Source organism: Tachypleus tridentatus, chromosome 9, assembly GCF_004210375.1.
Source record: "Tachypleus tridentatus isolate NWPU-2018 chromosome 9, ASM421037v1, whole genome shotgun sequence".
NCBI lineage: Eukaryota > Metazoa > Arthropoda > Merostomata > Xiphosura > Limulidae > Tachypleus > Tachypleus tridentatus.
The window spans coordinates 141,442,142-141,469,430 of record NC_134833.1 but is presented as its reverse complement, the minus strand read 5'-3'; the positions used below and the strand labels follow the sequence as shown (position 1 = coordinate 141,469,430).

The 27,289-nt window shown below is 32.6% G+C and overlaps 1 protein-coding gene across 1 annotated transcript in view; it reads right to left on the bottom strand.

The window, feature by feature from the left end:
• LOC143226536 (uncharacterized) overlaps window positions 1–24,440 on the bottom strand; it is a 50,381-nt gene extending 25,941 nt beyond the window's left edge. The window contains exons 1-5 of the mRNA XM_076457614.1: window positions 24,185–24,440; window positions 7,928–8,035; window positions 6,998–7,100; window positions 6,432–6,522; window positions 5,795–5,980 (exon numbers count right to left, since the gene is read on the bottom strand). Of these exons, the coding sequence (XP_076313729.1) occupies window positions 5,795–5,980; window positions 6,432–6,522; window positions 6,998–7,100; window positions 7,928–8,035; window positions 24,185–24,278 (582 nt within the window). The 5' untranslated portion in view covers window positions 24,279–24,440. The remainder of the gene's footprint in view (window positions 1–5,794; window positions 5,981–6,431; window positions 6,523–6,997; window positions 7,101–7,927; window positions 8,036–24,184) is intronic.
• Between the last annotated feature and the right edge of the window lie 2,849 nt (window positions 24,441–27,289).

The following is a 27,289-nucleotide window of genomic DNA, read 5'->3' as shown; positions in this document are numbered from 1 at the left end:
ATCAGTCACTGTTGTAAAAAGAGCAGACTGAATACACAACTAAAAAATTCTCACAATGATTCTGTCAAAAAGGTAGTTACGTTCAACTATTATATGGTTTTATAAAATTATATTAACCCAAAACTAATATAAATAAAGTCAACATGAAAGTAGGACAGCATTTATAAAATTACAACAACCAAACTTATAATGTAGTTTCAATATTTTTAAAAACTGGAAATACTATCAGCTGAAATTAAAACCTAGCTACAATAAACCATTTTAAAAATACTCAAATTACTGAACTGCCAAAAAGAAGACTTGCTTGAGGTTTGTTTTATATTAAAGTCATTTAACATCAAATGGGTTAGTAAAATTGGTTTTGAAATACTTTTGCAGTTTAAATGATAATATAAATAATAATAAAAAAGATGTCAACATTTATTAACTATATTACAGGTAGGTTAATTTGTAACTTGTACATTATACAAAGGCATTATTAAAGACACTGTATAAAAATTTACCAAACTAAGATATCTTTTCATACTACATCTATTGTGTTATTCTGTTTACAACCCCCCTTCCAATAATGTAAACTTTATTAGTATACTGATAGCTTAATTTTTTGTTTTCAATTTGCTCTTTTGTTTCTCAACACTTCTTAAAATCTATTTTTGTAGCTTATAATTGGGTGAAACATGATAAATACAAAGAGTACTACACTTCTGAGAAAACTTTAATTTGCTAATACTTTCTATAACTGCACAAGTTTTTCTTATTTTGACGTCATAAGATACACAGAGAGAAAGGGTATGAACTTTTATTCTAATGATCTTGTATTATTCAGAAATCAATAACACACCCTACATCTATGCTTCTTAAAGGTACAGCTAGTAGACAGAAAAGTCATCAAATGCACACTTCACTACTACAAACAAAATAGATTATTTACTACTAAGGGCAATGGGCATTCTTGATTCACCTGTTTCTAACAAAGCTAATATTTCCAATATGTTGGAGAACAGAATTTCACCTTGCTTTTTATTCAAAGATGAGTTTGATGATGATGCTGAGAACAGTGAGGATGAAATAATTCAAGGCTTATTTCCAAAGAAGCCTTTGTTTTATAAAGTAAAATTATAATTTTTATGCAACCAATACTGTTGCAGACAAAATGGTTGGTTGGTAGTTTATGGTGCAAAGCAACAAGGCTACAGAATTTGTTAAATAACAAAGGTAAAATATAATACAAGATAAAAATAAATCAAGTTAAAGACAAGTAACATGAACAGTGTCACCATTTCCAATGACATTGTCCACGGTCAGGGGTAAACCTATGAAATAGATGCCTAAAATGGTGCAGTTACTCACAGTCATAACAACACAACAGAAAAGTGTTGGCTATTGTGACTTCAGTGTCACAAAGGCCACCACACACTGGTAGATCAGTCACAGATAAAAGAAAACAAAAGGTTAAAAGCTGTGACCAATGCATAGCAACCAGAAAAATTTCCTTCTTTTGATCTTTATGAAAACAAAACAGACAAAAACAACATAAGGTTTTATCTGGAAATATGTTATTATGTTGCTCAGTTCAAGTCAACTAACAACTGGTGCAAAGCCAAGCAATGATTGCAAAACTGTTGTTAGGATAGGCACAGCTATGATGACACTAGAGCAGATGGACTTAGCTGCAGTGTCAGCAAGCTCATTCCCATGAATACTTATGTAGTCAAGTATTCAGAAAAACTGGATACAAATAGAATATAGAAAGAAATGGGCCAGCCATCATTACATACCTATGAGAACTGATGCAAAGTGATTCTAGGGCCAGTAGAGACCTAAGAGAGTCAGTGTAGATAGTAAAACTTGTGTACTGCATAGCTTCTATGCAATCCAGGGCAAGAGAAATGGCATACATCTTGGCAGTGAACACAGAAACTGTACAGGGAGTCCTGTGAGCAACCACCAAGACAAAACAAACCATAGCAGATCTCACAAAGCCACTTGATTCCAAGTCCTCCATGTGAACAATAATAGAAAAATGGTTTGAAAGACGTTCAGCAAAGAGAAAATGGTACTTCCAAAGAAAGGTCACAGGTGGGGATGGTAATAAGCCATGGTAAACTAGGCTGATTACTTGGAGACAGTAATGTCATCCAAAGACAGACAGTTCAACCAGGTGCATCTGATACAAATACCAGAAGGAAGAATGATAGATTGTCTATTTCGAAGGAACATAGTTCACTGAGGAAGGAAGGCATAAACCCCAGGTAAGTTGATTGTGGTGAGGATCGAAGTTTAAAAGCATCCTGCAAGGAAAGTTGCAAGTGGTGGAGGTTAAGAGATGGTTCATGAAACTTAGTGTACAAATTCTGAACTGAAGAAGTGTAGAAAGTCCCCATGCAGAGCTGAAACTCCAGATGGTAAATGGGGTCCAGCATCTTCAAAGCCAAGGTCCTGGCAGAACCACAGACCAGAGTTCCACACTCCAGTATGGAGCAAATGAGAGCATGATAAATCTTGAGCATAGAACATTCATCTGCTCCCCAAGAAGTGGAAGATAGGACATGGATGATGGTCAGTGCCCTTGTACACTTGACACATAGCTGCTTGATGTGAGGAATGAATGTAAGCTTACAGTAAAAAATAAGCCCCAAGAACTTTGCCACAGGGATCACAAAGAGAACATCATCACCAAGATGGTGCTGAAGGTCAGGCACAGCTAGTTAAAGCAATTGGATTATAGAAGAAATCATGGGATCCTTCACAGGCTCAGAGAAAGAGAAGACAATAGCCTAGCACTAAGCAATAGGAAAAACATTCTCCTGCCAGATTGATGAAGAGTAAGTATGAATTCCACTTGTGTAAAGGGGTGATTGTCATAGAGACAATTGACTTAAAAAGAAAGACAATTTCATCAAGAGTATCAGCAATGTTCTGTACATCAGCAACATCCTGGCTATTGTAGAGTAAGATGGAAAGTGGATGGGAGGCAAACCTCCCATTGACCTTGTGAACTTAATCCAAAATATCTTTTAGCATTGATGCCTGATCTGACAAACTTGGGCACTGACCCATTGATAAAGGTTGTAGTTTAAAAGAGGAATATAGTTGGAAGGTATTACAGGCTCATTTCTAAGCCTTCCAAGTCTCCTGGTTGGCAGTGCTCCACCATGGTAAAAGTTTTGAGGTTTTAGGAATAGATTAAGCAGCTGCTTAGATGATACAGTCATTCACTGCTCTCAAGCAGTCATCTGATGATGGCAAATGGATAACAGTAGGATCAAGGTTCTGAGAGAGTGGTGAAAGAGGGTCATTTGGACTGGTCCAACTTCTACCAAGGCACATGAGTTGGGTGGCAATGACCACAGTTAATCTCCCTCAAAACAACAGAAAAATAATCACTGCCCCATGGGTCACTGCCAATCCTCCAAGAAAAGCTATAGAGAAGTGAAGGGGTACAGATAGATAGATCGATCAGTGGCAGTAAATAACTGACCAGATGCAAATTGTAGAGAAAAGTTGTGATCTGAGAGAATGTGCTCTACAGAACGACCTCCTTCCATCAATATAAGCACCACCTCAGAGGGGATTGTGTCCCCTAGGAGTAAAAAGGGAAATAATAACTGTTCAATCAGTGCATCAAAGTTTGATTGATCATAAGTCTTTCCAGGAGACAGGTAGAGAATACAAACAGTAATGGTATGACCCAAGGAAACATGGATGGTAGTGGCCTCCAAGGGTTTAACAACTGGCAAAGATGAGGTGGGTACATGCTGGTTGACCAGCAGTACCAACCCTCCATTAACTCACCTATAACCAGTCTGTCACTCTGGTATAAAGAAAACTGCTGAATGGTAACTGTATCAGCAGATTTCAGAAATGGTTCCTGTAAGAAAAGATGCACAGGATGAGAGGAATCAATTAAGACCTTAATGTCTTCGGATTAGAACGGAAAATTGACAGTTTCACTGTATCAAAGTGATCACTTTTACTTAGGTGAAGAACCCTTCATTTTGCAACCAAGTCGTTTTTCTTTGTGGATTTTACTCTGGGTCAAGTGGAAGGTCTGAGAACATAAATAAATAATTTTTCTACATTTTAGGGCCTAAGGAAGTGAAACTGAGCAGATGCCACAAGTTGGGGCCAAAAGAAATGGATCTGGGCAGTCACTGGAAGAAATGATAGGGACAAAGGCAGGAGTAGACATTGACTTCTCAACTTGATCATCCAAATGGCAGTAGTATTGGAATGTAGTGCAGTAGTGTACATCTGATATGGAGTAGAGAACAACTTTCAAGCCCCTGGATAAGAAATATTAATGTTTTTTAAATGCAGTAAGTTTTTTCCTCCACCCACCTAGGGCAAGAACAAAAGTAACAGGGGTGAAAATTACTACATTTAACATAGTGAAGGTCCAGTTCACACAGGCAGGCATCGTAATCTTTCCTAAGGCAACAAGCACACATCACAGAACTACAATGTCTTTGATTGACAGAACCACCGACACTGAAAACATCTGAGAGAGTTGGGAATATATGGCCATACCTTACAGTTCAGATAATCTGCCTTGACAGCAGCAGGTGGATGTGATGGTGTAAATGCAGAAATTAGAATATTGGTATGCAGCATAATTCTGTCCTTGTGAGTGGAGATAAGCCTCAGTGCAGAATCTCCTTGGTTGGAGAAACTAGCATGGATCTTCAACTTTGGAATATTCTTCAAATCTCTCTCAACAGTAACTCCTCTTGAGGAATTCCAAATAGTATTGGGAGTAATCTTCATGGGTGTCTCCCCAATGCCCTTTGAATGCAAGAGAAGTTCACTTTGTTTTGAGTAGATGTTTTCACAAAGATATTCTCAGAATGTAGCTTCTTGATTGACTAAGGAAACCAGAAAGCCCCTCTAATCCCTTCTGAATAAAAAAAAAAAAAAAGAAGAGACATTTACCCTAAAGGTTTGTCTGATAAGGAAAGCAAGTTACAGGTGTAGAAGGAGGTAAAGACTGATGTTCAGTCTTCAAAATGTGGTTATTTATCATAAGCTGTGTTTTATTATTTTATTTGGATTTGGAAGATCCATAATGAAAGGAGGAAGATTCAGTGCCCACTGTTCCTACCAACCATGGAGTTCTACTAGGGAATGCACTACAATGCTAAGCAAGGACACTTCAGCAACATCAGGGTTTTGTGAGCACTATACCCAAACACCAGCAGTAGACAATGTCCACAGCACCCACCGAGTATTTTCAACACTGTTACTCAATTGACCCTAGCTCAACAGGACCAGCTGACTGGCCATCTATCTAGAGGAAATTCAAAGCCAAACTTGCATGTTGTGGTTGGACCTCTCAATCACCAGGATCCTATCCTCCCCTTCAGAAGCCATTACACATGCAGATCCCACATAAGGTAAACTGAAAATATAGAATCTTCCCTGGAAGGTCCCCTCACCTCATATGGGAATCCACATCAAGGGAAGACAAAATTGAAAAATATTGTTCACAAAATACATTATACATTGTGGCAATATATTTTCAGCAATTACTGCATTGATACATTTCTTCTGTCAATTTGATAAGGTTACCTTTTTCTTTTATGCCAGCTCCTCATTGAGAATAGTCAGAAGTCTGGAATACCATTTCCAAGACATTTGATTACTGTGAAGAAAGTTTCACATACATTCTTGACAATGAATCAATCATACACAGTACACATCCAAAGAACACATCTCTCATCAAGTACATGTTTGTAAGTACTTTTTCTCTATCTTTAATAACTAAAGTTTATGCTTCTGTTTTAAAATAACTTACAAAGTCCTTCTTGATAGCTCCAAAATTTTTTCCACAAGCTTCTAGAGCTCTTGCAAACAATTGAGCTTCACCATAAGTCCAATCATTGGAACTGTTGGAGCTAGAAGGCTGGGGGTCAGAAGATCCCTGAGAAAGCTGACAGTTTGCATCATGATGACAAGGATGGTGAGATGTCACATACTCTGTCTGGGAATTTCAAATAATAAAACTTCAAGTTGCAAAACAGTTTAAAAGTTACTTAGATATTTACTGTTAAAAATTAAAGTTTATTTGCAGTAATATCACAGGCCTGCAAATTTAAACTTCATAAAAGTTGTTTTGGTTTTAATAACAGATTTTCCATAATCCAGATGCATAGGTTTCAAAAATAATTTTTTATTACATAAGGATTTTTTTTAATCAGAAAAAAATGTGAAAAATCTGTACAGGTAAATTGAAACTGTTACTTATATTACTTATTTTGGTATATATATGCTAATATATATTTTAAAGCTATTCAAATAATTAATTTAATAGCATAAACTTCATATTGATACTTTTCTTAAGATTCATACATTCAGGTGAAGACTGTGAAAAAAAAAGACATTTTGAATTTTTGGATTAAATATCAGCAAATGTTAGAAAACAACAGACATACCAAACCCCTTAAAGCTGTCTGTATGCACTTGTCTGACTCCTTATCTGAATGCTGGTATTTGTCAATGGCTCTAGCAAAGGAACTTACAGCTCTGAAATAAATCACATACACTTCAAAAAAAGATTACCAAGTAAAACTAACATTCTATACCAACCTGAAATTAAAGTCTTAGTTACCAAATCATAACTATATGATAAAACTCCTATGAGGGACCTTAAGTTAGTATCAAACAGTTTGGAAATTTAAAGGTAAGTTTTATTATAAGCTTTTCAAAGTGTGCATGATGGTCTAAGTCAGTACAAACAAAACAGTGTGAAATCTTTAAGAAAAGTTTTATTAAAAGCAGGTCAAATTGTACAGAGTGGCCAAAGTCAGTACTAAAAAAAAAATTATTGGGCTTTGTATTTGTAATTTGTTTTGTTTATATATAAGAACTTAGGTCTTCACTTAATTTTCATGCTAACATAAATACATTTTGTATTGAATTATTTTCTACCAGTACAAAGAGGATAGTATCTCCACACACTGACTTAAGCAAACTAAAACACAATGATGTATTTACTAACCTTGCTACAGAGAAAAACTGATCCAATTGTTGATCACTCAGATTATTGTTAGGTTTCCACTTCAGAGTCTCCAAGTCTTCTAACTGTCTACCATCAGATTCTCCTTAATAATTATAAAAATTCATATATTTTGGTTTCAGGTACAGATGCCCTCTTAAGGACATTTTCATAAAAAAACCATCAAATCAGAGCTATTGTAACACTTTATTGTCATGAATAATATGAACAAATAATAAAGTTACAAAAATAAAAACACCATTATAGTAACAACTCTATAACCTGGTTTTCATGTAAGATTAAATACATGAAACTGATATAGTTAACACATTCTGCATTTTGTTATAAAACAATTAAAGATTTCTAAATAGTGAGAATATACAATCATTCAAAATTTCTTTTCTAAAACATCATGACTTCCTTTCAGGCTTAGGTGTATGTTCATAAATGTTTTGTTTTATAATCTTTTTTAATGTATCTTATAGGCTTATTTAACACCTTACAGTATGTGTGGTTAGGGTAAGGAAACAGATAAAAATACTTTTTTCTCAAAATTAGAAACCTTTGAGGAAGAAAAACAGGTTCAAATATTGTCTGCTCACTGAAAAGGCATGAATAAAACTTTTGTCCATTTTACTTCTATATAGTATATTAATAAATGAGAAAATTTCTAAACTAATTAATATTTTTAACCTCCAACAACAGCTTATTGTATGATTCACAATTTAGAAAACTGGAATTTATTGGATAACAATTCACCAACAACAAAAGAAAGAAGTAAACAAGTTTATTATTACTCATCTTAACTTTCTGATTAAGTCTAGTTTAACAAGTAATATTTTTGAGTGAATAACTATCAGATATAACATATCTATTCAAACATTTCTAAGATATATAATTATGCTATATGTGTAAAAGAAATGCAAATCTTACCTGGCTTTAAAAGTTGAGGGACTGTAGCTTGATACTGACGTCCTACACGAATTCTATTTCTGTTTTTGCTTTTTGATTCATCTTCCCAGTAGGAATCAAAATCAGCATCTGTAAAAAAGGAAAATGCAGCTAGTAGTATATACACAAGTATCTTCAACAATACAAATAAATTTATAGTGACATGCACACTTGCAAAGTTAATGGGGCTTGTGATCCAAAAATATTTTACAGGAATAGCTCATAAAATAACACTCTACATTTAAGTTTTTGCTTCTTGAATACTGTTGGGTTTTCCTTATAGATTTTTGGTTGCTGATCATGAAAATCACATCCAAATTTGCCCATCACGTACTGTTTCATCGAAATCTTCAGTTTTGTCATGGTTTTTCTTATACTTGTGTCCGAAAAAATTTTGTTTCTGTAAGAGACCTATGAACAATGTTTTGTGCAGTCTGGGCATGAAATCAGGCCAGGTTGGAAGCTGTTCTGTAAAGTATGCAGCCTGGACATGCTGGATCCAGCTTGACACTGTCTCAGCAGGGCAGGCTATAAAAAGTGGCTTGCATACACAGATGCTGCTCATTGGACTAATATAGATCTTAGTGTGTACGTATTGTAACAAGTTAGATGTTATAGACGTTTTACAGGACGATTGGTGTCAGTCAATATCGTAACAGCTGCAATACATTCTGCTATATTTGTGGCGAGTATACGTTTGTTCATCAGAGACACTCAACGACTGCTCTTGTGAAGAAAGCATATCATCTGTACTTCAGCTGTAAAATTGGTGATCAAGACCAGGAATGGGTGCCTCACATTTGTTGTGTGACGTGTGCTGTCTGTCTGAAAGCTTGGCTCAGAAGCACTCGAAAGACAATGTCGTTTGCTGTCCCAATGATATGGCGAGAACAGAAAGACCATGTGATGGACTGTTACTTCTGTTTGACTAATGTGTCTGGTTTCTCTGCCAAAAACAAGAAGTCAATTGAATACCCTAATCTTCCTTCAGCAATGAGACCCATGCCACATGATGACAGTCTTCCAATTCCGAAACCACCAGAGGGATGGACCTTAGACGAACCAGATGAAGAAACTGCAATGCATGAAACTGGCAGTGACATTATTCTGGATTTTGAACTGTGTTCCTCAGGTAATCCACATCTCATAACACAATCAGAATTAAACAATCTGATCAGAGACTTGGGTCTGTCAAAAGCAAAAGCTGAATTGCTGGGTTCGAGACTGCAGGAATGGTGTTTGCTGTCACCACGTACAAAAATTTCTATTTTTTGAAGCCACCAAGATGATATAACCAAATTCGTTGCACAAGTTGACAGTCTGTTTCTGTGTTGACATCAGAGGATTGTTCTCTGACCACGACCTGCAAGAGTGGTGTCTCTTTATTCATTCATCAATGTTAAGCCTCATAGCTGTTCTGTTACACAATGACAACGTTCACCCTTCAATACCTATTGGCTATGCAGCACATATGAAAGAAACCTAAGAGAACATGGAAATGTTGCTAAAGCACATCCAGTACAGCAAGTACAACTGGAATATCTGTGGAGATCTGAAAGTCGTTGCTCTGTTACTGGGACTGCAGCTCGGCTATACAAAGTACTGTTGTTTCATCTGTGAATGGGACAATCATGCCAGAGTCACATTATTCTAGACAGAGCTGGGCACTCTGTAAAAAGTTAGTTCCAGGACAGAAAAATGTGGCACATGAACTGCTTGTCGACCTGGCAAAAATTTTGCCTCCTCTTCACATAAAATTGAGACTTATGAAGAATTTGTGAAAGCAATGAACAAACAAGACAAAGGTTTTCGTTACTTAAGACAGATGTTCCCAAGAATAACTGAGGCCAAGATCAAAGAGGGTATTTTTATTGGCCCTCAGATCAGACATGTTATGAGTGACAAGTGATTCGAGGATCTGTTAGTCGGGCCGGAAAAGATTGCCTGAAAAGCCTTCAAAGATGTTGACAATTTTTTTCACAATTACAAAGCCCCACATTACATTCAGCTGGTAGACAAACTTCTCAAAGCATACAAAACAATGAAGTGCAACATGTCACTCAAGGTTCATTTCCTCCACTCACACTTGGACTTCTTCCCCACAAATCTCAGAGTTCCTACGTGATGAAGCAAAACCAAAACTATATTTATGCATACCCACCAGGTACCTGTCACAATCAGCAAAAACTTTTCAGCAAACAAAACTTTTCAAAAAAATTGTTGTGCAGTGTAATTTATACAAAATATGCACATGTAGTATTCTACTGTACTGAAGTATCAGCTATCCTACTATTGTGATCTAAACTTCCATGAAATGACATAAGGTATATTGAAATGTCATATGATAGGGTAGCACAATTAGTTAAAAGTTACAGTAAATGGAACAAACCGTCAAATGTTTTGATATTAGAAACTAGTTTTGATCAATTCATGTATCCTCTTCAGTGTGATACTGTCTTTGGCTGTAAAACTTGTCAACAATGCCTTTCTGATCCTGGAACTTTAACTTCTCTTTAAGACATAGAAAGTCAAAGGTATTTAGCTTGAAATGGCCTAGGAAGGTGTTGAAATTAAACTTCCAAACAATTCTTCTTTTTATATAGTTATTTATTTTGTATAAATTTCTTGTTGATGACAGAATCTCTTGCATGATGCTTCTATTTCCATTTTCAGTCTCATGTTCAGAAACTTGTGTTTTAAATTATATCCACTTCACCTTCATAATCTTTCTTACAGAATTGACATGGTATAAAGTTCTTTTTTTTTTTTATTTCAAGTGTTGTTTTATTTGAAGTTAAGATTATTTTGAATTATGTTCAGATATTTGTCAACAGAACATGAATAACTGTGGTTAGAGTTAATAGCCTTGCTAAACTTTTCATTTCAATAATTTAATTTTATATTTACAGTAGGCACAATAAAGCAAGATATGCATTATAAATTTATTGACCCATTTAACTTTGAATGTTTTTATTTTGGTAATTTACAAAATGGACAATATGAGAAAAAAGTGTTCAAGGTTTGCAGTTTCAATATTTTGAAAGTCTTTCATATTGTTACTTAAAGCAGATATTCTGATCTAATAACACTTCACCATTATAATAATAAACAAAATGGTTTGTTCTTTGTTTCCTTACTGACTCATTATGCACTTTTAGATCCTTGTCTTATTTTTCTTCAACAAAGATAAACGAGATAACTTGACTATTTTTTCACACCTGTATTTGTGATTGGCACCTTATGTCAAACTTTATATATTTTATCATGTATATATCTGCCAAACAGAAAACTTACTGTATTACCTTTACACACAACTGATCTCTTAACAGCAAAACATTTAATTTGAATCACTAAGTTCTTCTTTGACTGTATCTGAAGAATAAACTGCAAGACAATGCCTACTATACAAAGAAAACCCTAAAATAATGTTTGTAGATAAACTTTCAGAATTTTTATTCTGTGAACATGGTCAGCATTTTGGAAATTAACAACTAAATTTGGGAGAAAAAGAAAAGTTTCAAGAAATCCCATTAACGATTGATAAATTTCAAAGTTAAAAATAAAGCAAGAAAGTATTAAGTATGTCAATACCTAAAAAGATAGGATTTTTGAATACAAGATATTTATAGATGAAAAGAAAGCTAATTACTGTATAGGTTATGTGGCAATACAGTATAAGTAAAGGACAATACCATGTTCTACATGTCTATTCACATACATTTTTGTGTAAAATTTGCATAAATTTGGATCAGAAAGTGCACACATGAATATGCTGGCATCCTAAAGATGCATAAATATGTTAGAGGTGATTAGTTCAAAATATAAAAATTGATGTATTATGATTTTACACACAGAAAAAAGTATAAAAATTGTGTTTGGTTCTCTTACATACTGGTGTGTTGCTTTTAGATTTATAATTACTTGCACAAAAAAAAACAAAAAACTATTGGCCAATCTTGTAACTGCTATTTCTGACCAGATGGCTCAGAACTCAATGGTAAATTCTTAACACTAAAAATGTAACAACTATATTTTAAGAACTTGTTTACAGTTTTTCATACATTAAATATATGAGCAATAATTTCAAACTTGTATTTCTTTCATTACCTTATGAAGTGTATACATTACACTTCTGCATGTTTAATTTGCTCTCTTTTTAAACTTTGGTTTATTTCACCCAAGTTTCATTATTTTCTGTTAACTTGATATTTATTTTATCTTGCTATGTTTTTTGTTTCTTCAGAAAGAAATGTTGGGTTTTAATGCTCCTTAGATGATCATTATAAATTCATATGGTCAACTGTACTCAACAGTAATGAGGCAACATGAAGAAAACTTTAAAACCTATATAATATGCAGAGATGCTAACTATTTCAAAGGACTGAGCATAATGATTGTAGACAGAGCCCTTTCATTGTTTTAGTCCTTTTAGATTTGCCAGAAACAAGACAATCTGGTGAACGAGGACTCTTTTTTTCCATCTTGTGAACGATTGCATAGGTATTTCTCATTTTCTCAGTGGCATAGAAACACCAATCTTTGCGAGCGCTGATTGGCTGACAAGCACTGATGACATAACTATGGCTTCCCCGTGTACCCAGTATGAAGAAGCATCGCACTCAAACTATTGATAGACGTCAGAGAAACAAATATTTTTTATTATTTCAAGCACAAACATGATTATTGCAAGTAGCTATTTGGACTATGTCTTTTAATAATTATCAAAATTTATTTGTATCTCACTAGAAATTTTCTTTTCACCCCTTTCAAGCCCTGAGGGAACAAGTTATCACTATTATAAAGACCTATACAATATATAATAATTTGGGACTTGCAACAAGTCATAATATTTGTCTGTATGAGTGTACAGTCGTAATGTATAACCAAAATTGTAATGATTATGCTCAAATTGTAATGGTTGACACCTCTGAATTTGTAGAAGACTTTTATTTTCATATATATTCTGGTAATTTTCTTCACGTACCTGATGACTTTGTGTGATATCATACCTACTGAAAAGCTACAAGAATAAACTTCTAATTACTGTAACATCAACTACAAATATTAGTGCATACAGTAAGCCAGGTGTGCAATGACTAACTAATCATATGACAGATACTTACTTATCACATTGAATCTGAATATAATATTAAGCTTACTGTATTCAGCATGAACATGCTAATGATAATTTCCCACCTGTGTAAAGCAACTCATAACTATTAAATATAAACTGATCTAGATTAAAAAAAAAAAATTTGTTATTCAAATATAATTCCATGTTACCCAGTAAATTAAAGTTCAGGGTTACACTACTTGGACATTTGAGGTCATTTGTCACCAATATGTTTTTGAATATCAGCTTGTTTGTATGACTTACACTAGGCTTAATTTGATTACCTAATAATTAACAGATTCAAAAAGCCTCTCATTTAAATGGTCTGGTGAAAATCTGAAATAAATTTTTAAGAACTGAGTAGCTGTAACTGTTTAATATTATTAATTAACAACATGATTAATCTGTAATGTCATGTTACAAATTAAACTATAAAATTCAGTTAATCCCAAATATACTACAATAATACTCAGTGTTCTTTAGTGAATGATCTTAGAGTGAAAGGTTAATTATCATAAACCATGATAATTATTCATAATAGGGATCGTATGACATTGCACAAATCTAATAGAACATTGAAGCAAAAAGCACCTTAAACAGTAGATATAGTTCAAACAACATATTTAAAATCTTTATTATTGACTGCTAAAACTGCACACAAAAAGCACACATTTAGACTTACAAGGAGTAGTAAATCTATTCAAAGCAGTCCTTCTGTAAATATTATTATTATAACTCTTTCCAGCCTACAACAAAAACAGTTATTTATATTGCATCCAAACCTTTTGTACACTACTTAAGTACTCTGAAGGTTGTTGGGGTACTGAAAAGAAAATTTGTTCCTTATATATTTTACAAAAGTTTAAAAACATCATAATTCTTGTATTAACAATGTTATCATTAACACTTGAAGTTAACTTACACATGATGTTCTTTTAAATAGCTTAAGTACAGGGTGAAACAGGAATTACCTGAAAATATTATATGAACATTAGATAACTAACAGATATACACTCAATGCTTTGTACAGTATACAACTGGTATCTTTAGGGAGTTAACACCTACTGTATTATGTATGAAATTAAGGAGTGTGTGTGTTCTTTTAGCAAAGCCACATGGGCTATCTGCTGAGCCCACCAAGGGGAATCGAGCCCCTGATTTTAGCGTTGTAATTCCGTAGACTTACCGCTGTACTAACGGCGAGCTATGAAATTAAGGAGTAAAACAAACAAGAAAAATAATATTAAATTTTATTAAACATGTTGTAAAATAATTACCTAAGAAGACACAAAGGTTTATTTATAGCAATGTTTTATTTGAAAAGGCTGTTTTTCTGCTGATAAAATTTTATGTTCACTTAGTGTGGATTGTATCTTAGTCTAGGCACATATTTGTCCACTGCTATGCATATATATATATATATATATATACACACACACACACTCACAAAATTTAGTTACATAATATTCTCAATCAAATCTCCATGACAATCTCCAACTGCAGATTAATATTTTACAACTCGAGCCAATGTGATCAAATATTCATTAGCTACAGTATTTAACAGTAAGAACATGAGGCTAGAGATACAACATACATTATTTAACAGTAAGGACATGAGGCTGGAGATATGACAGACATTATTTAACAGTAAGGACATGAGGCTACAGATATGACAGACATTATTTAACAGTAAGGACATGAGACTAGAGATACGACAGTAAGGACATGAGGCTAGAGATACAAACATTATTTAACAGTAAGAACATGAGGCTAGAGATACGACAAACATTATTTAACAGTAAGGACATGAGGCTAGAGATACAACATATATTATTTAACAGTAAGGACATGAGGCTAGAGATACAACATACATTATTTAACAGTTAGGGACATGAGGCTGGAGATACGACACATTATTTAACAGTAAGGACATGAGGCTAGAGATACAACAGACATTATTTAACAGTAAGGACATGAGGCTGGAGATACGACAGACAGTATTTAACAGTAAGGACATGAGGCTAGAGATACGACAGACATTATTTAACAGTAAGGACATGAGGCTGGAGATACGACATACATTATTTAACAGTAAGAACATGAGGCTGGAGATACGACAGACATTATTTAACAGTAAGGACATGAGGCTAGAGATACGACAGACAATATTTAACAGTAAGGACATGAGGCTAGAGATACAACATACATTATTTAACAGTAAGAACATGAGGCTAGAGATACAACATACATTATTTACTCAAACTACAAACCACTATTATGACTCAACAAAATGCAACTCTAGGTAACAGTATGCTGCTAAAATAGGGGTTTATAGTTTGAGTAAATAACATCTATAGATGAAATTCCTTACTTTTTTACAATCTATATTTGAAGGTTTTTTTAATACCCATATTTTTATTTTGTTTTTCAAATAAACAGCACAATTATCTGTATTAACCCTACATTACATTGGTGGAAGTCAAAGTGCTAATGTCATATCCTGTTACAGAGTTCCATTTAACATACTGTTACATATTTGATGTCACAGAAATCAAAACTGCTGATTTAGACAGTTTGTGGTAAATACCAGATACAAGATAGCAATATTGAAAAAAACACCTGAAAATGTGCACTTTGAAGGTTATACAAGTTATACAACAAGCAAAATTATTTTTTGTTCATTTTATAAGCACCTTCAACTAACTTGTCAGTGACAGGCTGTTAATTTATTCCTAAGAAATGACAATAAGTACAAATACTTTTGTAATACATTTGATTATGCATGACAAACTTGTACATTTTGCTAAAAGTTGTTTGTAGTTAAGTGTAAAGCTATGCAATGGGCTATCTGTGCTGTACCAATCATAGGTATTTTTTTTTTCTTTTATTGTTATAAGACTTCAGGCTTACCACAAGAGGAGTAAATTTTGTCACATTTCATGCAGAATGTATATACTTGTAGTAAAATAAGAATTATCGTCAACATTTCTTCTCTAATATAGAGTCAGACCAGTTGGTTAATTCTATGAACAATGTAAACTTCATTCATGATATTAAGAGAACTTGTTGGTTCAAATAAAGATAAAAATAAAGTATAGGGCAAGTGTTTACTAAAGGTAGAACTTTCTTCACGAGTAATTTCAATTTTATGTGGATATTCTCAGTTTCTAAACATTAAGGTCCCTGTAACTATTTGAAAATAACTTTGGGCACCCTGATATGTATGGAATGTGAAGAGTTAAAGATTATAAAATGGTTTATTTTCCTCTATTTAAGTAACTCAAATGAAACAAGGGAACATCATTATAACATGAAGTAAACACAGGTTTTTCGTATCATATTTATTTAGGTTTGTGGAAATAATTCAAATAATGTTTCAAATGGCCTAATATGTATAACATTTAATGTAAAGGCAGTAATATAATCTATTTAAGTTATATTCATTAAACACTCAAAAAAAAAATTCAGTTTTTCAAAATTATTATTTTCTTCTTAAATTTTTCCAGATTATTTAAATTTCACAGCCCTATGTTACAAAACGTTCAGTAATCAACACTTATGACATAATACACATCAGCCACTTAGGGAAAAAATCACACCCAGAGTTTAGTGCATTCACATTGGGTCATATATGTTGAAACATACAATCAGTGTTATTAACAGAGACACTAGAACGATTTTCAGAATAAGTTTCCAACGAGTCTCGTTAACTTGAGTTTAAATTACAGCTGTCAACTTTCATCGGGATCAAGTTAACACATTTATAATGAGTACGTAGATGGTGAAATGGAGAACCATTTATTTCAGTCACGTTGCACCATAAGATCAACACTGTGCACTTCTTTTATAAGAACTAAGTATCTCATAAACAGACTTATTCTCACTACAAATGTAACATTTAATGTAAAGGTACAAAACACACTTTAGATATTTATTTTATACATTTCCAACATACCCTTCTTTATTAAGTTTTAAAGTTTATTATTTCATCATGTCTTCTTAAATCTCTTTGTTTACTTATCCACTTGTTTTTCATTTGATGTACCACCAAGATGTACAAGAAGCCACCCACATCTTGTCACTAACTATGGTCATCATTCTCTTTAATTAAAGAAAAACACTGACATTCTAAGAAGCCCCCAGTGGTACACAGGGTATTATACTTGAAGGTTGGAAATATTTCATCAAAACTGGCAGATGACAACCATAATTCCACAATTTTAATAGAAATATGTACATGTAACTGGACAATATCAATAATTTATACATATATTATTAAACTGCTCGACATTTTTACAAACGTACAATATATTTTACTATAACTTCATGGCTTGCACACTACTCCTTCAATACAATAGGAACAAAAGGTAAAATACATGGTGGATTCTTAGGCTTAAAGCATTATGCTTAGAACTACACCTGAAATTTAAACCACATGTATCTTCGATAGTATAAAATTGAGTTAAGCCTATTGCACAAAAGTTAACTGTAATATACAGATATTTTATGAATGAAGTCGTTTTTATAAATAAATTGTAATTATCCCCCCCTCCAAAGTAGCTAAAATAAATTACTTAGCAAAAGAAAATAATTTCTTTAATTTTTGTGTTTGTTGACCTATTTCTATAGTTATAGGAAGTTGTAATGCTTTGTCAGGCAAAACAAATTGCTATTCAAAAGTACATAACACTACTTGTATAGTTGAACCAAAAGACTGATATGGTGAGATAAAACTAGTGTTGACAGTCTGTCCAGATTTTGGAAATGCGAGTTGAAAGTTGATTATCATAATTACATGCTAAGGAAGCTAAATGCAGTCTTTATCTTAGACAGAATTACTTCTCACTTGAGCTACTTTTTTAAGGACTTCTTGGATCAGTATATGAAAAGTTGTATAACATTTGTGTGACCTTGAAGGATCAACTAATGCCATTCATTATTTTGTATTCATGTTTTTAATAGTTCATTAACATCTGCTCTTATTCTCGCATAAAAATCCTGTTACACTTCCTTAAAATTATCAACATTTTTGTTTTTCAAACTTAATAACAATATATTTGACAACTAATATCTTTGATTTTCAATACACTTCTGATAATGTGCCTCAATTAGCTGAATGTTTTGATTTTTAAACAATACATAATGTAAACATGACCCAAAAGTATAATACAGGGCGTCCAAAAAGTCACTGTGCAGTTTTGTAATCATATTCTATTCAGTCTATTTCAAGTAAGCAACTGATAGCAGTGTTTAGAAACAAAATAAGAAGGTTCCAGGCCTGTATTGATACCAATGGGGGTCACTTTCAACATTGTTTATAATTGTCATTCATATGTACCTCCTGTATTCAATATTGAAACATGTCTGTTAATAAATATACAAGTGCACAGTGACTTTCTGAACATCCTGTACCTTTAATGTTAACAACAGAGCACTAATACAATAGCACAAGTGACTTATCAACCACCACGCTAAGGTTCTTTCCTTCAGTCACATTGAGTGGGTTTTTATCCATGTTTAAGAATGTGATCCAAATGCATTACCTTACACTTAATTATGAATGTTCAATCATTGAATTATATTTAGCATATTCATGTGATAAAAACTGTAATAATATTATGTAAAACGAGACCAATAAAAAACTATGATGAGAACTGATGATGAAAAACGGGGAGGGGGGGATACGGCTTAAATACAACATTATGAGCCCTGTTCGTTTTTAACATTCCACAACAAAGGGAGCTTGTTCAGCAAAGCAAGTATTGCTAAAAATAGATCTGAACAAAAAGCTCTGTGTTCTAACAAGGTCACCAGTGAACTGCTCCATCCTGATGTGCATCATTCTATTGATTAACTTACATTTTTTTTATAAATATACTCAAAAACAATTAACAAACTATAATACATATATCTAAAAACAAACTTACAACCTACATGTACTACTTAGCAAGAAAACAATCTTATTCAAGGTTTCCTGCCATATTACATTTAATATGCATGAGACCTCTTTACAATCAAAATCTCGGTGCCTATCCTGAAATTCATCAAATAGTTTAGTATGTTCCTCTAATAAAGTTAATTTTTCTTTACAGGAGCTTTTCATAATACCTTAATATTCTCTATCAAGTAAAATATTCTTTTATTTCTTGCGTAAACTAGAAATGGGTGATCACTGGAACTTTCTATCAGACTGTCAGATTCATTAATTACTCAAGGATGAATACAGCACAGAAAGCTTTTATCTTAACATACAAGCACATAGTAACGATCAGAAATCCTAATTTGAGTGACTGACTATATTTGTAAGTTGTGATACTAATTTATTATGCTTAATAATTTTGAATTCATTATAAACTTATAAAAATCATAATAGCAGTATTTAATTTATTGAATAGTTAGCATAACTGGAAATACAAATGATTATTTTAGAAACATCAATTTACTTAGCCATATTTTTGATTGCTGAATAGTGGTAAAAATTGGAAGTAGTAATAGGAAACAGTAATATTCATAATGTTAATCAATTTAATTAATGATTATTTTATAGTCACTAATCACTGTAACTGATGCTCATAGGTAATTATATCAACAAATCAAGTTAACCACTCAGCTTCAGTAAAAATGAACCAAATTTTTTATATGAAGTGTTTTGTCTTAGAAAAATGATATTGGCATTTCTTTCCTAATACAAGTTATTGTCAGGATTTTAAGTATCAGGCCATCTCATAAGTAATGTCATTTTTTGGGGACAGGATAAGTTTAAATGCATATTTCTTGGCTTAATGAAGTTATTTTCAAAGTCATATACATTATATGGGATGACTTGATAGCATTACGTGCAAGCCAGTTTGTTCCTTTACTAGTTTTTTGTTTTATTTATTTTAGAAGCCCTAATTATCATGGAGGTGTCAGAGAAGCACAAAGTTACAATGTTTTAGGAGTTCAGTAAGGGGTTTAGTGCTACTTAAGCTATGTGAAATATTCAAGAGGTGTATGGCAATAGCATTCTGAATGTGAAAAAGTACCAAAAATGGTTCAATATGTTTAGAACTGGTGACTGCAGTTCGACAGATGTAGCTTGCACTGGGTATCCTGCCGAGTTTGATAATGACCTGCTTCTAGAAACGCTTGAGGAGGATTGTGCTGTAACTGATAAAGAATTAGGCCAGAAACTCAATTCATCTCCTTCCACTGTCTATCAACATTTGTAACAGCTTGTTAGAGTTTCAAGGTTGAGAAAATGGGTACCACATGAGTTGTTAACTGATAATCAAAGAAAACAAGTAGACATCTGCATACCTATTCACTCTCATGAACTTTAAGCTTTGGTTTTGAACTGCCTAGTGGATGGAAATGAGAAATGCGTACTCTATCAAAATCTTAAGCACCAGCAACAGTGGGTTAATGCAAGAGAACCAGGTACACTACAGCCAAAAGCAAACCTGCACCATAGGAAGGTTTTGCTTTGTGTTTGGTGGGGTAAAGTTGGTGTAATAAACTCTGAGTTGTTACAACCAAACCAGACAATCACTGCTAAGGAGATACTGTCAGCAACTGGATTGACTGAACATTTGGCTGGGAGAAACTTCCCCTTCCCCTAATTCTCCTGATCTTGCTCCTTCAGATTATCATCTTTTCAGGTGCTTGAAATATCATCTGAATGAAAAACAGTTTACTTCTATGGATGAATTAAAAAATTGCCTTTGTACTTTGTTTGTCTCAAAAACATCTGATTTTTATAAATGTAGTACTGAAAATATTTTGAGACATTGGCAGACTGTTACTGAAAGTGATAGAAAATACATAATTGATTAAAGCTGTTATTTTGAGTTCTTTTTTCCATTTTAAATCTTGGTGTTACAAACATTACTTATGGGGTGATCTCATATATGTGTGGATTAGGATTCTTTTACAGTAGGTTTCTGTGACTTGTTGGCAATAAATTTGAATAATAAACTGATAGCAGACAATTCACATTTTAAAATAATATATTCAAAACAAGTCAAATGTATGTACAAAAATTCTTCACACTATAGGAAATAATTTATTTTAAACTCCAAATAATTCCTTTTTCTTGCCAAATATCCAGTCAGGCTTCAATTTCTTTAAAACCAATTGACAAACTTTTGTCTATTTCTTAATGTACAACCTGCAACAGATTCATTTACATTACTCCATAGGTTACAAAAATTGTCTCCTTTTCATCAAAGTCCACACAGATGAGATAAATTAATTTAGAACACCCTTTGACAAGATAAATTATTCTCCTTATCTATTAAACTGTGAAACTCACTTTGAAAATATCACCCATTATGGTTACAACCACTTCTATACTGGCTAACTCAGATATTTTTTTATTGACTGAACTTTTACTTTTACTTTTTCTCTACCTACTGTGCAATCCCTTGGTCACCTATGTTTATACATTGTTCACTGAGGCATCAATCTTTCTATAAATTATGTGAGGGACACTAAAATGTAACAATACTCAATTAAGGTAATGAGAAAAACACCAAAGATTTGAGGAATGTGATGTCAATAATACTATTAAAGCCAGACAATAATGTAATTACAAACAAAATGTATGACTTGTACAAAGTTACATAGCACAATTTGTTGTAACTAACACTTTTAAAACAACCTTGAATGCCGCTGTCATGAAAAATTAAACAACTATCAAATATCAAGTTACAAACTAATAAACCTTGCACGAAAGTCTCCTGTATCCAAAAATTATAAATGTTTACAAGTTTAATAAAAACAACTTTAAATTCTATAAAGACAAGTATGGAAAGTTACACATGTAACCTAGATAGCTAGTGGTAAAGTTTTAATGTTACAAAAATATTGGAACAAAAAAGTAAAAAAAAAAAGCTGTAGTATCAATTTCTGTATAAGAAATGAATAACTGCAATTCCAAACATAGGAGTTCCGTGTTAGAACTAGTGATAAGATTCATTTTTTTCTGGACGTTTGTCTGAAGAAGTGATGCACTTACTCAAATGAAAATTTGTTGAAATACTAAAATTCTGATTCATTCCATAAATACATACATAGGTGGATTTATAAGTACAATAAGCTTTAATTTTGTTCAGCCAATCTTATAAAATAGCCATTCTTAATATTCACAAATTTTAAAAGTAAGTTAAAACATATGATTTTTTATGGCTACTGCTTTAATTAATGGTAGGGATTGTCATGAAACAATAATGTACTTAGTAAGTATGACTTGCAGATTACAGTACATGACAGCATAGTCACAAAAAAACAAAGAAAAAACAGCAGCAAATGCATATCAATAAAGATTACCTCTTACTCTATTTTCTCAACAGAAAATATGAAGTCTTAACCTATTATCATAACTCACTCATCCCAAGAATTATTATAATAGCTCACAACCTAACTCTTTCCAATAAGTCATTATCCCTTATTTAATTAGAACTATAAATACACACACACACATACATACAGCATTCCAAAAAACACCAAACAACTTATTTGTATGAAGAGATAATCTTTTTTTTTAATTATGTTTATAAATATTCACAAAAATGCTACCATGTTTCTCCGATAATAAGACCTACCCATAAAATAAGACCTAGTGTGATTTTTGGGGATAGTTTTAATATAAGCCCTACCCTTAAAATAAGCCCTAGTTAAGAGTGGCAGGAAGAGGAAAGAAATAAAAAAAAAATTAATTTATTAATTAGTTTAATAGTTAATTAGTTTGTTTAAGTATTAATCAGTTAGTTTAAAAGTTTATTAATAGTTTATTTTAAATGGTTAGTTTAATAGTTTTACTTTGTAACTTCATTTTTTTAATATATCAAGATAAGACATCCCCCGAAAATAAGCCCTAGTGTCATATTTTGGAGTGAAAATTAATATAAGCCCTGTCTTATTTTCGGAGAAACACGGTATTAGCTCTATTACTAACAACAGTGCTGCCATAATGGTACAAGTAGCCTATCTGCCACTATGCTATTAAAATAATAATACAGTTATCTTTCTTGCACTTTTATTTAATTAATGGTCATTTTCCAAGTATGTTTCCAATTAATCAGTTTATTTAAGCCATATTATAGTTGATTCAAGAACATCACCATAGCAATAAATACCTCAAGAGTTTAATGTCTATTGTAGATTTTACTAATTCACCAATAATGCCTTTATCATTACCACCAATGTAAATAATAAAAAACAATGGTCAATTCTGGATGAATTTCATTAATAACAACTTTTTACTTTCTTACATGATTTTGTTAGCTTACATTTTGTATGGCTCACTGTAAATAGCTTCTTAAAAATCAAAGTATACCAAGCCCATAACCATTACATTATTCAAATACACTTAACATCCTCAAAATGGTTAACTGATAAGTAGTGGAAGATATCCTTTTACTGAATTCATGTGTATTTTTGTGATAACATACTTCACTAGATGGTTTTTGCAAAGTTTCTTTCTCCAGGCTGTCCAGAATTTTTTCCACTACAGAAGTAACACTAACTGATCTATTAAGTATAATTTCAAGGGAAGCTTATCACCCCTTCAGAAATAACATTGTCATTAGCAATTCTCAAACCTTCAGGCATCTTTTTTTTTTTCTCTGTTTTTATAAATATTTCAATAGATGCTATGACTGAACAAATACTTATTAGGGATCAAATCTGACTGATTTTGATCCATAACAGTTCAAGTTGTTGTTTGGAATTTAAAAAAGACCATACTGTTACTATCAGCGTTATCTGTCAATGTAGAATACAACGATAATAGGTGTCCACCACTGTTGGTAATAGAAGGTGCATTCTCCCCCCCCACCTAAATTGAAATCCCGATGTTTTTTAGCAGTTTAGCTTATCAACTTTAAAATTAAAGTGAACGATGAAAACCACATCCGACATATAAATCATAATTTATGTCTAACTTCTAAGAAATATCTCATGCATTACAATAAACATCTGATTAATAAGTCAGTATTTGTATTACTATTAGCAATTATGTATACATTTCACGCACCTTGATTATTGTTATACTACTGACTGCACACTAAATATTCACCAACTGCTAATTATTTTGTTCCTTTAAAATTTAACTTCATAGTTCGAGAATTTGTAGCCTAACTTACCACTAGATGCATCCATCAAAACTTCGAAGCTGATTATAAATATTAAAGGATGTCTCCCGTTGTTTGTCTTTACTAAAACATTTCTCCTTAACATTCAGTCTTCATCCTATAAAGTTTTTAATGAAAACGCTATAAAGGTTTTTCATTTTTCATTTTTTTTTAAATAAAAAAAACAAACAACTATTCCCCAACCTTTACACCAGGTTTAAGCTTCACCTCATACGAAGACAGGGTGAGGCTTCACTGTTTCACATTTTAGATGCGTGATGGCGCTCTATTCTTAAGCGTTTCATTGACCTCGTGTCCTCACTCTGTTAATGAAATAATTGTGTAAATTATTCGATATCCAGTCTTGTTATTATAATAATAATAACAGCACACACAGATATAAATTATTTTTATTTTTATGAATAAAATAAATATATATCGATTTAAATTGAAAAAAATTCATTTGCCTGTTAAACCTAAGAAACTGAGGCTAAGAGTAATGTATTTTTATAACTTTATACGTATATCATCATAAATAAACTAAATAGTTCTTCAAATCATTTAATTTTTAAAGTATAACCACTCAAACTAAGTGAGGGGGCTTAAGAATAACCAAACTTCACCTTCGGTGTTTATAAGAGCCAAGGAATGCTTTTTAAATTTTATTACAGAGTTTCAAAGATATATTTAGATTTTATGGTATTCAAATCGGTAAGTAACAACATACTTAATTACCTGTAACGTCAGTTTCTTTAATATGTTTTATAAAGTTTAAATTATTTAAATATTTAAAAGTTTTATACTTATGAAAATTACCTTGCATAAGCTTCCAATAGAAGCAAACTATTTTCTTAGACTTTTAAACCGAAACAAAAATCAACTTGGTCATAAATATAGTTAATTAAGTATAATCCTTTACGTTCGTACTTACAAATATTTTGATGCGTTGTTTCATTAGTTGGGTTCCCTTGCTGTTAATAGTATTTTGGATCGTAATACCAATAATATCTCACGAGGTCCTGCCAGACTAGAAAATTTAGGTTATTTTTTAACGTACGTTGTTGTCGCTTTTTCTAGTGCAGTGTGTGTGTTTTCTCATAGCAAAGTCACATCGGGCCATCTGCTGAACCCACCGAGGAGGATAGATCCCCTGATTTTAGCGTTGTAATTCCGTTGACTTACCGCTGTACTGGTGGGGTACTTTTTTTTTTTCTAGTGCAAAGCTACACAGTTAGTGGGTTATCTGCGCTCTGTACATCACGGTGGAATCGAACTTTGGATTTTAGCATTGTAAGCCTGTAAACTTACCGCTGACCCAATGAGAAATCTAAACGCATATTTTAAACACCGTAGTAAAAGTACACTAATGAGAAATAAAATAATAACACTAAAATTAAATGCATTAAACATTTTAACCAATACAGTTAATAAAAATAACAATGAAGAAATAGTATAATGTACCATACTTACAGAGCATACAAATACTAGCTGTTGGCTTTAAAGACTGCCGTAGACTTAATGTTCGTAGAATAAAGTAACATCAGTTGTCGGTTCATTATTACACTTAAATTTAGGGCTAACTTAAGCTAACCAATCCTTGAGACACTAACTGATGTTATATTTGAAAATATGGAGAGTGACCAGCTGATAACCTATTTTAAGTTTTTTTATGTTTTGATTTACTAAATTTAAATTAGCTATTCATAGTCAGTTTGTAACTTATGGTTGTCTTTATTAAAGTACATGTTCCTTTCTGGTTTTGAATAAGTGTAGTTAAGTGTTGTGATGTAATATCATATTATATTTGGCGATATAAGTTTCGTTTGATAACTAGTACTTGAAATTTTGATTGGGTGATTTTACAGCAAAGGTACACAATGAACTATCTGTACTCTTTTCACTATGAGGAATCGAACGCCAGTTATTAACGTTGTAAGTCTGTAAGCCTACTGATGATGACCCACCAGAAAATTTATTTAAAACAAAATATTCTAAACACCTCTGTTATTGAAGTGTTTAGTTTTTTGTTTTTTTTCTACTGTGATTAGCTTCAATTAAACAATAATCTAATGCAGATAATATAATGCCATATTTCTTTAATGACATCAGAGGCATCACCAGGAGTTCGAGGAATGCGAAATTTACTTTTGGACTACAAATTAAATTAATTCATCAAGCCGCCATATCTGTATAATATTCTTATCACAATCATAAATGCTCAAACGTACTTAATCGGCCGGTAGCCCAATTTTTCAGTAAACTATGTATAAGCAAGTACTATTGTGTTGTATACCGCACCGAATGGGCAAATTCTATTTATACAGCTGCATTCTGGCCACGAAGATTCCTTCATATCTACATTTATTCTGTAGCAGCCAAATAGACTTCGGAAGGTGTGACTGTTTCTTCACAGTTACATACTCCTAATCACTTCAATACAGGTTAAAAATATGTATTAAAAGGAGATTTATATTCACTGAATTTTAACGTACCTATAAACTTCAAGTTGATAACAAACAGACAGTATCTCATCTAGTATTAAAACTCACATAAATATTTATATCAACAAATTTTACTGATCTATGAGTTCTTGTCATAACACGTGCAGTCTTCGTATATATTTATAAACTCGTATCTGAGATAAAATAAACATGAACAAAGGCAAGCCCACGTTCATTGTTTGTTTTGTCAATACTGCTTTAAGTGTATGATGTTAAAGCTGAAGGAAACGGTTTTGTGACATTATCATGAAACTTATATTTATATATGTATTTCAAATATTTTAAACGTAGCACATATATAGAATTTTACTAAGTTTCTCACGACCAGTAGATGGCAATGCTAATAGAATAAACGTGGATATTTGGGCTGTTGCTGTGTTATGGTAGTTTGGTTTGGTTTGTTTTGAATTTCGCGCAAAGCTACACGAGTTCTATCTGCACTAGCCGTCCCTAATTTAACAGTGTAAGACTAGAGGTAAGGCAACTAGTCATTACCACCCACCGCTAACTCTTGGGCTACTCTTTTATCAACGAATAACGGTATTGACCATCACATTATAACGCCCCCACGGCTGAAAGGGCAAGCATGTTTGATGTGATGACGAGTCGAGTGCCT